Source organism: Copidosoma floridanum, unplaced genomic scaffold (genome assembly GCF_036245765.1).
Source record: "Copidosoma floridanum isolate Cflo_tuat_1 unplaced genomic scaffold, Cflo_Japanese_pri ptg000030l, whole genome shotgun sequence".
NCBI classification, from domain to species: Eukaryota; Metazoa; Arthropoda; class Insecta; order Hymenoptera; family Encyrtidae; genus Copidosoma; species Copidosoma floridanum.
This window is the reverse complement of record NW_028321907.1, coordinates 7,204,932-7,218,356: the sequence shown is the minus strand read 5'-3', so window position 1 is coordinate 7,218,356 and position 13,425 is coordinate 7,204,932. Positions and strand designations below refer to the sequence as shown.

Sequence of the window (13,425 nt, the reverse complement as noted above, 5' to 3'; positions counted from 1 at the left end):
TTCACGCGATTAGTAAAACCCGTTGGCAAAAAAACGACAGTGAATATAGTACAAAAGCGACTTTGTGACTTTGGAGCGTAATATGTAATGGTCGATAAGCAAAAAAACAACAACAAAAAAACCCCTCTCTGCTCGCTGATGCTGCTCTTCTTCTCGGAGTTTTTCCTCGTAAACTATATACTTTTCATAGAACTTGAGCGTACAGGAAGACAAAAAAAAAATGGAAAACAGTATCAACAATCTCGTCGAAAGAGACAACGTAAGCGCATACATTGCAAAATCATGCATTATCATCACGTGGTCTAGTAAAAAAAAAAAAAAAAAAAAAAAGGCCTAGTTCTCCTTCCCACCGATCGTATAATATCACAAGCGACTCGAGTGATAGATGAGTGGACTGGCCCGCAATCGGAAGAGAAAAAGTTGCTCTCGTCACTTCGCACGGCTCAACCCATACGACAACGCACCCACGCACCGCAAGCTCGGACCAAAGATTACAGTACAATATACCGCGTGTGGCTTATCGTCAATGAAACCTCGTTATACCTCCAAGTCGAAGAAAAGACCAAATAACGCGAGGAGGAGGAAGAGAAGAAGCCGTAGTAGAGAAGACGGGAAGGTGGGAAAAAAAAAAATAACAAAAGAACAAGGGGGTAGGGGGAGAGAGAGCGAGGTGGCAAGAGAAAGCCGACAAGAGAGCGCGGGCAATTTGTCTTAGTCCGCCTGGGCGCGCTTTTGGCGGAAAATAGACCGCTATTTTCCCATCTCGGCGGGCGCACGCTATGTAACAATAATAACGGATGAAGCTTTTGTCGTCGTCGTCGTCGCCGTTCTAGAGGAGGAGGAGGGATTCAGTACAAGAGTAGAAAGAGAAAAGAGACGCGTATATACTTACCGGGGGGGCTGAAATCCGTGGTCCCGTCAAAGGGAGCGCGTGCGAGATTTCGAATTATGCTAAATCCGCGACGACGACACGTACACGGGGGATGGGGGTACTGTTGCGGCAATGGAGAGGATTTCTTTTTAGAGATCTGACGATTTTTTGTACATATATGTGTGAGGGGATGATAAAAAGAGAGAGAGAGGGAAAAGATACTTAGTTGTAATTGTCGGGAAGCTCATTGCTTTAGAAAGCTCGGACGTATATAGGCGTGCAAATGAAACGAAAATTTACCTTCATATTACGTCTTATCGGATTGTCAGCGTCGATGAATGATTGATGACGGTGCAGGTGGAACAAAAAATCAACAACGACAAGTGTCATAGTTATACCAAAAAAAATAAGTCACCGGAGCAAACATTAATTATATACCTAGTTATTGTGTAACACTTATCCTCGCACTTATCCGCTATGATGTACACGTAAAATATGTGTCGGGGTTTATTTTTCACAAATTTTTTTGAAATACTTTACGGAAATGATTACTAAGAAAATGATATCAATAAAACACATCAGGTCTCTAAACGTATCTATGCTCCCACTCCTTTGTTAGCTTTTGTTTTCGTGGAAAAAGAAAAAAATCGTGCCAGTTATTTTTAGATGATTCATCTGGCAAACTCGATAAATTAAAATAAGTATTTTATTCTCCACTAATATAAAATATTGAACATTATTTTTGGGTTGGACTATTTTTGTTTTCGGCGAGCTAGAAAAAAAAAATAAAGTATGACCAAATTCGTGAAAATAAATATCCTGGCAAATAACAGGTATTTTATAAAAATTGACGGCTCAAAAGCTACATATATACGAAAACCCGAATATATATAAGTGTATATTGTTTAATCGTTGCCCATCAGTTGTGTCGCCAAAAAAAAATTTTTTTCCTTCTTTAAATCATGTTAAATTAAAAAAAAAAGATTGTATTATATGGAAACACAGCCATCGCCAAATTCGAGCCCAATATCTGATTGTAAATCCTCAATGACAGGCAATAACGAACGAATCATGCAAGCTCTGCCGAAGGAAAAGGAAAACGCAAATCCCTCGCGTTTAAGGTGTACCAAATGCAGTCGCGCTTCAAAACCCACAGCCGCGGCTTGATTGACGCGGTCGTCAAAAAAGTTTGACACGCAAAAGCACGCGCAATTCACGCTTTGCCAATGACACGGACAATATAAAATCGTTCCCTCTTGTGCATCACTTTGCAAACGGTGTACAACTGTGGTACACGTGTATATATATGTATAATATACGTGTAGGAAAACTTGGTGTGCGCCCGACGAGCCATCGATTACAACAGGTCACCTGAAACGAGACGAGCGCTAGTCGTAGATTTGTAAAGCAGCTAAATAAATCGACGCCGAAAGACAGCCACCGCGGTAGCAGCAGCCAGTGGGAGCCGTATAATATATTACACTCTGATGCATATATGGGATGAGGGAAGGGAAAAACGTACAGCCACACGCGGTGACGGAGTCCTATATAATATATATTATATACACCTTACAGCTCTCTTTCAAGCTATACCTGACTCATTAAAGTGACGCACGCCGTGTCAGCTCTATATACCATGACGATTAAGTATATGCAAGAATAAAAGCTGCAATTTGTTGTCCAAAAAATACAAGCGTGACAAGTGTGTGTGTGTGTGTGTGTGTGTGTGGATTATCGCGTAAAGCAGCTGTTGGCCACCGCGTTATACCCACACTGGCCTAGATATTTACTGCCAGAGATTGGGGATGATGCAGCGAGGCGCTTGGCAAAGCTCGTTGAAGGACCCAGCCTTGCATACCCCTCTCTTTTCTCATTTGATGCACCACTGTACAAATACATACCTATATATACACACCAGCTTCTTATTCTTACGTGCACGTATACTTACCACATGTACACTACAGTAGGGCTACTATTATATCCCCCACCCCCCCGCATCGTAGTGAAAAGCTCGCGTCTCTCGGCTTTGTGAGAGCTAGTTGGAGGCTCACAATGGCTCGCTGCATCACTTATTCGTGGTCCATTTTCCCTTGGCATAAAAGAGCGCGCCCTCCGGGGAGAAGGAGGCCGAGCTCGTATACACATGGACCTGCCGCTGCGGCCCATCAGCTCCGGCAAACACTCGCCCTCTCCCCCCTCTGTATAAGATAGCGCGCGGCCGCGAGCCCCCATCTATTATTTACGCCGCTTGCGCGCGAACTACTCCGCGTATAATATACCCAAGTACCCATACATACGCATACTTTACATGCCTCGCTCTTGCTCCATCTCGTTACTGACGCACTCTCGAGCCGAATACATAATATACTTATAACTGATGTGTGTAAACAACAACAGGAATTTGCCAGAGCTTTTTTTTTCGTGCTTGCGGGGTATCGATTCATTTCGGTCACCGCAGACCCAAACTCCGTGCTCTTTACTGTGTTGGAAATTTCATCATACGGGCTAATTTCCACCAAAAATCGAGGATGACGCTTTGGTTTTTGAATCCCTGCCCCTTTTTTCCCGCAAGTGCATCGGACCAATGTTAAATTTTATGTTGAGTTAAAAAAATTAGAAAAACGTCATCACTGCACTGTCTTATCATTTCCGAAGGAAGCGGTTACCTTTTTTACCCCAACGACTAGAGAGATCATGACAATAAGGAGCTTTGTGCTAAAACTCTTTTGAAAAAAAAAAAAAAAAAAAAAAACTTCAATGTGATTGCAGTAGCAGCAGCAGTTTAGCGAACAGCGTGGCGCCCTCGCCCACCGGCACGGGCCGATTGCAGAACTCGGACACGGGCCAGCCAGCGCACCAGCAGCCAACACCCCAGCCGCCCGACGGCGTGGCCGCTGCCCTCGACAGTATCCTCGGCGCCGACACGATCGCCGAACGAAATCGCAGGCTCTCGGACATCATCATGTACCTCCAGATGGTCAGGGAACAATTGGCACAGCAGCAGGACCAGGCCAAGGTCAGTCCCCTTGTTTTATTCATTAAATACATTCACAACCAGCAAAAACATCGTAAAATTTTAAAAAATAAAATGATGGACGTGCTGTGCGATATCGAACATCACAATGTTCACAGCGCACTTCGGAAGCTCCGCAGCTATAAATGGTAAAAAAAAAAAAAAAGTCGAAGGCCAGGGGCTTTAGCGCGCGAGATATTAAAGCTCTGCAAGCATCTTTGCCAGAGGAGGAGGAGGAGGAAGGAGAGCGCGTGCATAATCGTGCAGTGCGACTGAAATATATCACGGCGGCCGATCGTGTAGCGCCGGCGAGAGATAACCACATAACAAGCGAACGGACGCTACGTAGACTATAATAGGTATAGAGAGGAGGTATAGTATACCTATGTACCCGCGACGCTACACACAGCCGAGATGAGAGAGAGATCCATAAGATAACTAAGTATACGTAGCCAGGGATTTATTGATCCGCGCGTGTACTATACCAGCTTCCAAGTTTGCATCGCGTGGACCACCGCTCACCTCCTCGCTCGCTCGTATCATACAGATAACTGTACCAATTCCTTTTTCAAATCGGTGTATATGCATAGGTTACTACGTATACACACACGGTGCGTATGTATTAATTTGTTTTATAATAATCCCGCGCGAACAAGCGAGCCTCGCGTGGTTATTCTCGGATGTATCGGGATTGTGTTTCATTCGACGTGGACAAGGTAATAAAGAGAGATGAGCTTTTCGGAGCTTGTACAAAAAAAAAAAATCACACGGTAGGGAGGAATTGAGCAAAAACAAAAAAGAATATACCATTCGGTGCTGCTGTTGCTTCTTCGCTCTTCAAAGCGATGTAATGCCTGCACTGCACCGCTTAGCTAGTATGTGTGCGTGGGTGTGGGCAAACAAACAAACTAAATATATATGTATTACACATCCTCGGATCAAAAGCAGTAGCCGGTGGTTTTATTGTACGTATAACGAACGGGAGCAATTGCCATCGTTAAAAACTCGAAAGATCCGCGTTGTGCTACTTTGATCATATACACGTGTATGTATAGACTCACCCACTTTGAAATTAAATTCGTTTGATAAAATATATCATACGTGCGTATTATTTCTTTTGGGTGTGTAGACATGTATACGTATATACAGGTGTACGGGTGGCTATTTAAGTCCAAATGACAGTACCTGTTCGATCGTATTGTGCCTTGTGTACGTGGATTTAATTTTCGTACCATGTAAGCCTGTATATAAATATATACATGAACCATGTGTTCCCTCGCACCTTTGATTTCCGAGGAAGTGATTCGCCCTCAGCCCCGCGAATCCACCGATTGATAGAGGCATCAATCATGGGGTATAACTAAACGCAATATTCGCGAGACTTTGAAAAACGATTACCTACACGATTCCTCGTGTTATTTTTCTCACCCTCGCGATGAGCCGTGCATATATATGGCTTCGTACGAAAACCCATCAGCGGATAGACCACATACCGCGAAGCGCACCGTTTCAAAAAAAATGTGTAGGTACGTATGTCTTGGAGGGACTTTCTCACGGGTGATGGGAATTATTGTTTTCGAAGAAAGTCGAATTAGCCGGGCGTCGACAGTGCAAGTATGGTGGTGCTCTTGCCACTATATACTCTACATTATCCCCGCGCGCACGCATTCGGGGAATCCCCGAGAGGGCACTACACGCAATAATATGCCTATATATACGTACGTGTAGACACGCCGGGGAGGAGATGCAGGTGATGTAGGGGGGTACATAATGCATCGAGAGGAAAGAAAGAGGCAAAACACACGCCACAACGTATATATACCTGTACGTGTATAGGGTAGCCCGGCCAAGGGGTAATGACGTTTAATGCAGGTGCGCAACCGCGCGTCAGTCCGGGCATTATCTGCACGCGTTCTTTGCTCCCTCTCTCTCTCTCTCTACTCTTGAATTATTATACGGAATGTGTGCTCTTTCCACGCCGGTGCGCATTTTTCGCGTGCGATCTCGCGAGCTAGCTGTAGTGTTGCTGCTACTGTTGTTGTTGTTGTTGTGGCCACCATCACGCACGCGCGCGCCCTTGGCCCCGAAAATTGCACGATTTTTCTTTTACGCTGCAACTCTGCACGTCCAACGCAAGGGTGGTGCTTTTTTGTACTACTTGCGGGAGCGAATGTACATATTTCTAAAAATTATATTTTGCATTTATAGTTGAAAACAGAGTTTGGGGTTGATTGATTGTACAAGAGTATATATATTATTATGTGTGTACATGACTTTAATTTATTATCATCCAATATCGAAAAATTAAGTTATAAAAATGCAGAAACACGATGAACCCTTGGAGTAGTGATTTTCCTCTCACAGTATACAAAGCAGCGGTGACGGCATGTATATACTTAACGTATACCACACACCTGCTAACCCTCATTTTGTACAGCATCACGTGAAACAACGCGAGCAGCCCGTCGAGCACCTTTCTTCCTCTGCTTTTTTTTTTTTTTTTCAAGGTTTATATTATATGCACGCGTATGATCCAACAGCCAGCTTTGTACGTACACCGACCCAACCCTCGACATATTCGCGTGGCCCCCCTCTCTCTTCCTCTCTCTATTCACGATGTGTATAGGTAGGTTTTTTTTTTTTACATACACCGCGCAATGCAACAGTATAGTAAAGCACACGCGCTGCGCGCAATGTATAATGAGAGATCGAGTGGCGTGTGCTCCAGAAAAAAAGGCTCTAGAAGCGATTTTCAATAGGCCGGAGGACGCGTGCCGAGCGCGCGCGCGCGAGTCCACTATTCAAAAGATCGGTGTTGAATTAAAAAAAAAAAAAAAAAAAAAAAAAAAAAAAATATGTATACACACGGGATCTCATGCATAAAAAGTGTGTACCGGAAAACGTGCGGATCGCGTGGTGGCAGCTGCTCCACAGTGTACCTATTTTGTACACGTATAGCAGTAATGACGCGATGGTCATGGTGACGACGGGGATACACCTACAAAAGCGGATATTAAAATTTACAAAGCGCGATGGCTCGTCCGGCAAAGAATCGGAAATGATATTGCGCGCTTGGGAGAGTCGATGGCTTTACATAAGCGTATATACTTACTCAGTGGTGAATTTATCATATATAAATTCTCTCCGATAAGGAAGGGAGAGAGGGAAAGAGAAAAAGTCACCGATGACAAGTAGGTGCCATTTATCATTTTTTGTTCATCCGATCGACTGGACGGAAATAGAGCGGTCCGACGAGAGAGAGAAGGTTTTTTGCTCCAGCTGACTCGCCTTTAAAAAAACGCTCGGTTCGTTGCTGCATTATTTACGTTAGCAATGCTAATTGTTTCATCGTCTGTTATGAAATGTATTATATAAATTACAAGTATACGTTTATATAAGTTTTATGTCTACGTGTTGATGTAGTCACGGGGATTACAAAAGATCGATTTTAAGGGCTTTTCTTTCACCTGCATTTTTGTTAAGGAAACACTCACAAAGTAACAGCTCGCACCTTTATAAATTTTTAACTGGAAAAATCGATTAAAAGTCTATAGAAATACACTTTTCTCTTTTCTCAAAACATATATAATAGGTATTATTTTAACGATGAACAATTAAAACTGGCACTATATGTCATCTTTGGCTTTTTAAATTATCTTTAGCTGTTCTACATTTTAAAAAAATGCTACGCTACAATCGTATAAAGTTTCCCGTCATCGGAGGACACAAGTAATAATTTCACGATTTTTCAAAGAAAGAAAACCTTTCGACACGCAACATACAGTGCAAAACCACACAAATGATCAATCCGCACCGTAGAAACTCCTCATATTAATCACGCTCACATAGATGCGCAAAAAAAAAGTATAAATAAAAAAAAAAAAAGCCCTTCGCCATCCAGCACACCCTCGCGCGGTAACATTGTACCTATACATGTGCACAAGCGAGCGCAATTCCGCGTTTTGAAACTTCCGTATTTAATAAGCACAGTGCGCGCTCTCTCTCTCCGGCTCGAGTGAATTTCCGTGTTCGCCATTTTATCGGTGTGTAGCGAGAGCGCGCGGGGGAGGACAGCAGCGCGCGAACCGGAGCCCAATGGCTCCGTCGTATATATGCCTCTCGCTTCGACGTCTGCTTGTTCTGCTTTATATACACACATATATATATATATACGTGATGTAGATCCAGTTGCTTCGTGTACACCATACAGAATGACGTAGAGCAAGTTTTTACCGTGCAGTAAAAAAAATAAAGAAAAAAACCAAGGGTGGGAGGGAGGAAAACGTAATGGTAAGGGGGAAAAAAAAATTACCTTGGTGGCATGTATATATATATGTGCTTTAACACAGTCTCCTCCGGAAGCGCACAATAATGGCGAGTCGGACGCGCCAGCTCTCCTGCTCGCTCTTTTATCTTTTCTTTCCGCGCGAGAGCACCATCCCTCTCTTTCTATCTCTTGTACGACGGAAAACCCGAAATAAAAAAAAAAAATAAAAAAATATACACGGAAGACAGGAAGAATGAAGATAGGAATGGAGTCGCTCGGTGGGGAAAAACAGAGGTATACATCATATACCTACTGATGTGCAAGTGCACAAGGCAACAGTACCTAGTGTAGGTGTTTATGCACACGTATAGATAAGTACACATATACATTGGCAAATGGCATACACTAGGGTGTACGGGCAACACACGGCAAATATAATATTATATTATACAGATGTATTTATAATGTGGGTATATAATATGTATATATCTACATATACGTATGGATAAAATAAATGTGTCTGTTTGTTGTCATCTCGCCGTCGTCAATGTCGTCACATAGAGCGAGTGGGTGGGGGGATCACTTCTTGATTTGTTTTCGCTCTCTGCTTCTTTCCACTCCTCTCTATCTATACTCATTAAATCTTCTTCTTTATTTTTCCAACAGCCTTCTGACCAAACAACTACAATATTACCATGCCGAAAAGCTCATTTTTCCTTTACTTCCCCGTCACGCTGCACATTGCCTTTTTCTGCAGCTGCGCTTCTCTGCGGCACATTGTAGGTATAATATATATACTATACACCCATGTGGTGGATTTTACTCTGCGTGCGCAACGCGCGTTGCAGGTGTGGCGTGTTCTTCCTCCTCCCCCTCGTTATCTCTCTCTTTCTCTCTTTCCCGTCCTTGTCTCATAATATGTAGTTTAGCTATTCTTACAACACTCCGAGAGCAGCAAAAGCAAAATTCAGCCAATAGCACAGCCGATCGATCTATACACACAAAAGTCTCTAGAAATGCATTCCCCTCCCCCTTCCCCCCGCCTGTTTTTTGCACCACCCTGTCGTTGTATACCTAAAGCCGAGCGACGCGCTAATTGCCCGGAGCGTGCAAGAACAGTCACGCCCCGCATCAACATATTTACGAGTGTGTAGCATATAATACTAGGTATAGGACGAACGAGCGGATCTCCTGCTTATACAGAGAGAAGAAGAAACGGTGCGCGGGCTGAGCTGATGATGGTATAGTAAGCTGTCATTTGGCACGCGGCGCGAGCTTGCGAAATAACGCGCTCGTTGCACGTGCAGGTGTGATTAGATATAGGTGTATCCTCTATAGAGAAGAGTTTTTCATTTTTCGACGGGAAATCGATTCGTAATTTATACATCATGTGCAGAATGTGATTATGCAAGGAGACTCCTTTAGATTTTTTTTTTTTTTGTCCATGTTGATGGACGATGTATGGCTTGATGTGCGATTGACACAAGAACAAGATTCATTCTTTATTTTTCTTCTTCTTTTTCCACAATAATCAATTTACGGAATTACCCATGATTAGTGATTTGCCGAGCAGAGCAAAGCGTAATCCCGTAAAGGGCCACTCGAAATTCATACCACGCCATGTGCCATGTACCTATACCGTAGCACAAACACTCACACGTATACATGTTTATGATGCCATTAAAAAAAAATCAAACTTATTCGCCGAATAATCGTCATAGTTGATCAAATTGTGCAAAATTACTCATGTCCCCTGTAATTTTCATTCGGTAAATAAGTTTTCGACTCAGCATGAATTTATTTATAAACTTGGCAGATAAACTCTTTATAAGGTGCATAATGTAGCATGTCTAGTAGACAGAGCTGTAAAAGATATTGCAACAGTTTTCTATTAATTTTGATGAAAAACATGGTTAATTGAAAAAAAAAAAAAGAAAAAAAAAAACCCATTTCGGCTTTTAATTAAATTAATCTTTTTTGATCCAAAAGTAACGTTTGAAATAAATAACGTATTGTTTGATTTGGTCCCGTTTGACGGAAATTCATAAATTGAAAGAGTAAACCCAAACGCATGTTACCTTTGATACCCAAACATTGTGTATTGTTTGATTCAACGAGTCTCATGTATAATATGTAAAAGCTCCGCTTTTTGCATTGTACACATGCCATGATTAAGCTCGTTATTTTATTCAACTGTTAATCAGCTCCTATTGAAAAATGCTACAACAAGCCAACAATCCCTCCAAATTCCAAAACCAATACATTTCCGATTCATCGTACAGGAAGAGTATAAGTAAAAAAAAAAAAAAAAAAAAAAGAAAAAAAAAGAAATGAAATGAATTCAGCTTCAAATGCGTACAAAAACTACATTTTTCATGAAATTGCTCGCTACAAAAGTAAATCGGCAAACAGCGTCCCAAAAAGAATATATAAACGCATGCACACATAGAGAGTCCAGTCGGTATATACATAGTATACGTAATACCGCGCGTGAGTATACAATAAAACACGTGCACAAAGTAGCGGCTCATCCGCCGTTGTAACTATATATTATATACTCGCCACCATATGCACCCATCATCTCCGAAGCATACAATATACCTGCGGGATGTATATAATATATATGGACAGCCATTGAAACAAGAACGCCCGACAGACCCGCGCCGCGAATCGGATAGCAGCATCGAGGCGACAAATAATAGAAACAACCTCCAACCCCGACCTACCGAGGGTGAACGGGCGGACGTTATACATAGCGGCAGATCAGTGTAGGTATGAGCTCTCTAAGCCCCGCGAATCCGAGAACAAAAGGGGATGTGTATATACACGAAGGATGATATGATACGGGAAGAGGTGAAGGAGGAGGAGGAGGAGGGGAGCATCAGCCGAGCAGATAGAGAGGTATGACGTGCGCACCCGCTCGTTCGTTTGTTTGTCCATTTGCTTGTCGTGTGCACACACATACGTACATATATATTGTGTATACGTGCTCCATATATGTGCGAATTAGCGGTGTATTGTGGGTGGACGCGTATACTTTAATCCGCGACCGGGAATGAACTCCCGTTTGCCCATACCCATCCATATACTGTACGGGATGATGGAGGGAAAAGGGTGGACGGAGATGGGGTAAATATACGTGAAACAAACGCTCGTGGTTGTCACCCAGGGCTGGGGTAGGTGTGTGATGTGCACACAGAGCTTTCAAACAGAGAAATGGAATGACGATGGTGGCGATGATGGCTCGCCCATCCCCGGGCTTTGTCGATATGGCATATATACCTATCTGCGGGTGCAAGCTATCATCATGTACAGAAACGTCACACAGTAGCCCGTAGTTATTCCCTATATCGTATATTGTACAGGTACACATACGCACACTGATATACATATATCAATGGAATTTTGTTACTCGCGTTTAAAAAAGCTCTTTCTCTCTCTCTCTTCTTTCTGTGTCCATCCTCGCTTTGTCTTTCTCTCTCGTTCTCGCTTTTCCTCTGGATACATCAAATGTTTATACCTATACGCTTCGAATCCCCGCAGAATAACGCGAATACATGTGGCGATTTTACGCTTCAAAGCGGGAATTTCTCGTTTTCGATGCACACGCGTGCGATTGCACGCTGTAAAACATATCCACCCCTTGTACGCGCTCATTGTTTTTTCTACCATTCGCACGTATCTACACGTGAATGAATATTCCTGTACACAGTTGTTTGCGCGCTGCGGAGTAGCTTTTTTTTCTTTGTGCCAAAGCCTCGGTCAAAGCTTGTATGCGCGGATTTCGCCGATATGTTTTTTTGTTGTTTTTTTTTTAAACTATCGTAGTGTATTTATTTTTTAGACTCTGGTTCGAGGTTTTTATCTTTTTTTCATCATTGCACGCAATGGTGAGATATTGGATATGGATCTTCTTTTTTTTTTTAAAGATGGGGATTAGGGGGCAAATTGGTGGTTGAAACAGAAATGAATAACTGTTTTTAACTTTGGTTTGAGTATAATAGTAATTTGTCTTTGAAATTATCACTGTATTACTTTGCGGGGAAAAGAAGCCGCTACCTTGGAATATTCTTTTCTTTTTTTTTTCTTTTTTTTCACCCTTCTGTCGTTGCCTCTTTTCGTGTATCGCTGGAACTTTCTGGTCATTATTAACTTTACTCCTTAAAAAAGCAGTTGGAGCGGAGCTCGTCAATTGAATGTTAATTATTTGTGCCCGGCTCTGCGGGTGTACATCATTTACCATGTTTGATTATAGCAAATTACGCTCGTGATGTGGTTTTTTTTTTTTATTTTGATGATTGCCTGTGTCCATATGTTAGGCGAAACTGTACATTTTAGGGAATGCGTGTATTTTCGTGCAAATAAAACTCACTCTCGGCACATGGGAGCTAGTACATACACTTGTGATTACTGGTTAGTTTGTTCATTAATTTATACCTTTGAAGTGGGAGTTTGCCGTATGATTTGTAATGCCATTAATGGATAATTTGATTTGATGTCTGAAAAATTAATGCTCGCGGTTTTTCGTACAAAAAATGAGTTGGTTGGTGTAATGTGACTCGATTTAGTACTTTATGGAGAGGATAAAATTTCATTCACTCGTATTTCGATACATTGCATTTGGGCATTTTATTAAAGTTGTGTATTTTTTTTTTTTTTTTTTTTTTCTAGTTATATATCGATTATAGACTTTCAAGTAAATAAATAAAACCATGGCACTGTGTAACAATTTTCCGTATGATTACTAATCGGCAAAGTTTAAAAAAAAAATTCAAAATCTATTTCACGAGGATCAAACGTCAAACACGATCCTCTTCAATAATTATCTCGTAAGCTCCTATACCATTTTCAGTTAAAAAAAAAAAAATATCTTTGTAACATTTAAACGTATGAAAAAATTTGCCTTTTTTATACAGACACACGCATACACAGTTTTTTTTTACAATTTCAATCCGATCATCAAATTACACGTGTGTATTTTTCTACTCTCGTGCCACCATCGATCCTTAAACGGCCTTTGAAACAGTAGATTAGACGTTCCATCGAATTATAGGACCAATAATACCACACCAATAAAGTACCTACAGTATCGAAGAGCAAAAAACGAAGTCGATGGGAAAACCAAACGCGAGGGAGAGGACCCGATAGGTATTTCGGTCACGTATCGCACTTCACGCCGGTCACGCGCGGCTTTTTCATTAATACGTCAGTAGCTCCATCGCACTCTCCGGAAACGAGATGGATTTTTGCCCACTTTGCTTTGCACTTACCCCC

At 42.0% G+C, this 13,425-nt stretch overlaps 1 protein-coding gene across 1 annotated transcript in view; it reads left to right on the top strand.

The window, feature by feature from the left end:
• Sox102F (transcription factor Sox102F) overlaps positions 1 to 13,425 on the top strand; it is a 57,926-nt gene that overhangs the window by 31,711 nt on the left and 12,790 nt on the right. Inside the window, exon 3 of the mRNA XM_014361687.3 lies at positions 3,641 to 3,887. Within this exon, the coding sequence (XP_014217173.2) occupies positions 3,641 to 3,887 (247 nt within the window). The remainder of the gene's footprint in view (positions 1 to 3,640; positions 3,888 to 13,425) is intronic.